The 2027-nt window shown below is 41.0% G+C and overlaps 1 protein-coding gene across 2 annotated transcripts in view; it reads left to right on the top strand.

Annotated features, from left to right (window-relative positions):
- Window positions 1-2027, top strand: part of WDR89 (WD repeat domain 89) — a 36546-nt gene that overhangs the window by 27258 nt on the left and 7261 nt on the right. For both annotated transcript variants that reach the window (XR_002774497.1, XM_003794439.3), the window contains exon 2: window positions 249-1460. Coding sequence is in view for 1 of the 2 variants with exons in the window: in XM_003794439.3 (XP_003794487.1) it covers window positions 280-1443 (1164 nt within the window). In the remaining variant the exon portion in view is untranslated. The remainder of the gene's footprint in view (window positions 1-248; window positions 1461-2027) is intronic.

The following is a 2027-nucleotide window of genomic DNA, read 5'->3' as shown; positions in this document are numbered from 1 at the left end:
GCACCTGTGGTCACAGCTGCCTGGGAGCTGAGGCAAAAGAATCACCTAAGCCCAGGAGTTGGAGGTTGCTGTGAGCTGTGACACCACGGCACTCTACCAAGGGCGATATACTAAGACTGTCTCTAAAAAAAAAAGTCATTTCTTTTTTTTTTTTTTGTGCCAGCCCCCAGAGTAAATTGTTCTTGATTTAATTGCAATTTTAGAGAAGCTCGAAGTTTAATTTTAATTTTTTAAATTTTTTATTGCAGAGTTTAACTACCCTTGGATGCTCCTGCTGAAATGGAGAAGATTGAGGAACAATTTGCTAATATGCACCTATACAGATGTTCCTCAGGAACTGAAGAGCCCACGTACCTTCTCGGCATAGACACATCGAAGACTGTACAAACAGAAAGAGAAAGCTTGGTGGCTGTTCTGTGTTCTAATGGATCAATCCGAATATATGATAAAGAAAGGTTAAACATACTACAAGAATTTAGTGGGTGTCCTGGACATCTCAGTGGAGTCAGATATGCAAATTCCCGTGACACTGTGTATTCAGCGTGTACGGACGGCACTGTGAAGTGTTGGGATGTTCGGTTAGCCGGTGAAAAACCTGTACAGCTGTTCAAGGGTTACCCTTCCAATGTTTTTATCAGCTTTGATATCAACTGTAATGACCATGTCATTTGTGCCGGTACTGAAAAAGTTGATGATGATGCATTGTTGGTATTTTGGGATGCAAGAATGAATTCTCAGGATCTGTCTACTACCCAAGACCCACTCGGTACATACTCAGAGACACATAGTGATGACATCACTCAAGTACGTTTCCATCCCAGCAACCCCAACATGGTGGTCTCAGGTTCAACTGATGGCCTGGTAAATGTGTTTGATATCAGTCTTGATAATGAAGAGGATGCACTGGTTACAACCTGTAACTCAGTTTCATCAGTAAGCTGCATTGGTTGGTCTGGTAAAGATTATAAACAGATTTACTGCATGACCCACGACGAAGGATTTTGGTGGTGGGATCTGAATCATCTAGATACTGACGAGCCAATTGTATGTTTGAACATCCAGGATGTCAGAGGAACAGTTAACGTGAAAGAAGGCATTTTGGACTATTTGATTGGTGGTCTATATCATGAAAAGATGGATCAATTGTTTGTTATTGGAGGAACAAACAAAGGAAAGGTTCACTTAATGAACTGCACCACCTCAGGGTTGATGCATGTGGCCAGCCTTCAGGGAGGGCACTCTGCCACAGTTCGTTCTTTCTGTTGGAATATGCAGGATGATTCTCTGCTGACTGGGGGAGAAGATGCACAGTTGTTGCTTTGGAAACCTGGAGCTATAGAGAAGACCTTCACAAAGAAAGACAGCATGAAAAGTGCATCCTCTGTGCACCAGCGACTACGAGTTCACAGTAGCGACTCTCACAAGAGAAGGAGAAAACAGTGATGTCACATTAGGACTTGGTAGGTTTTATAGTTTCAATGGACCAAAACTTCATTATGTGAAAAAAATAAAAAAGAATAGAAATACACAGAGTTTCAAGTTATTTTTGTTTAGTACCTGTGGTAGACAGGTTTAAAGCTTTATGTAAAAACAAGCCATTTAGCAAACAGTCCTGGAAAAATGTTGAGAATGGTTTAATTCAGGTCTTCATGTATTCTAAAAAATTTTAAAGCATTATAATCAAGTATAAAATCAGTGAATTGAGGCTTGGTGCCCATAGTTCAGTGGTTAGGGCGTCAGCCACATACACTGGGGCTGGCTAGTTTGAACCCGGCCCAGGCCTGCTGAACAAAAAACAGCTGGGCGTTGTGGTGGGTGCCTGTAGTCCCAGCTACTTGGGGGGCTAAGGCAAGAGAATCACTTAAACCTAAGAGTTTGAGGTTGCTATGAGCTGTGATGTTACAGCACTCTATTGAGGGCAATATAGTGAGACTCTGTCTCAAAAAATCTCAAAAAAAAAATTAAAAAAAACTAGCAAAAATTATCTAACACACTTTTCAGTTTCTCCTTTTTATTTTTCTAGGAGT

Source organism: Otolemur garnettii, unplaced genomic scaffold (assembly GCF_000181295.1).
Source record: "Otolemur garnettii isolate 467f Iridium unplaced genomic scaffold, OtoGar3 scaffold00081, whole genome shotgun sequence".
Taxonomy (NCBI): domain Eukaryota; kingdom Metazoa; phylum Chordata; class Mammalia; order Primates; family Galagidae; genus Otolemur; species Otolemur garnettii.
The sequence above is the reverse complement of the archived record's forward strand: the minus strand, read 5'-3'. Positions and strand labels throughout refer to the sequence as shown.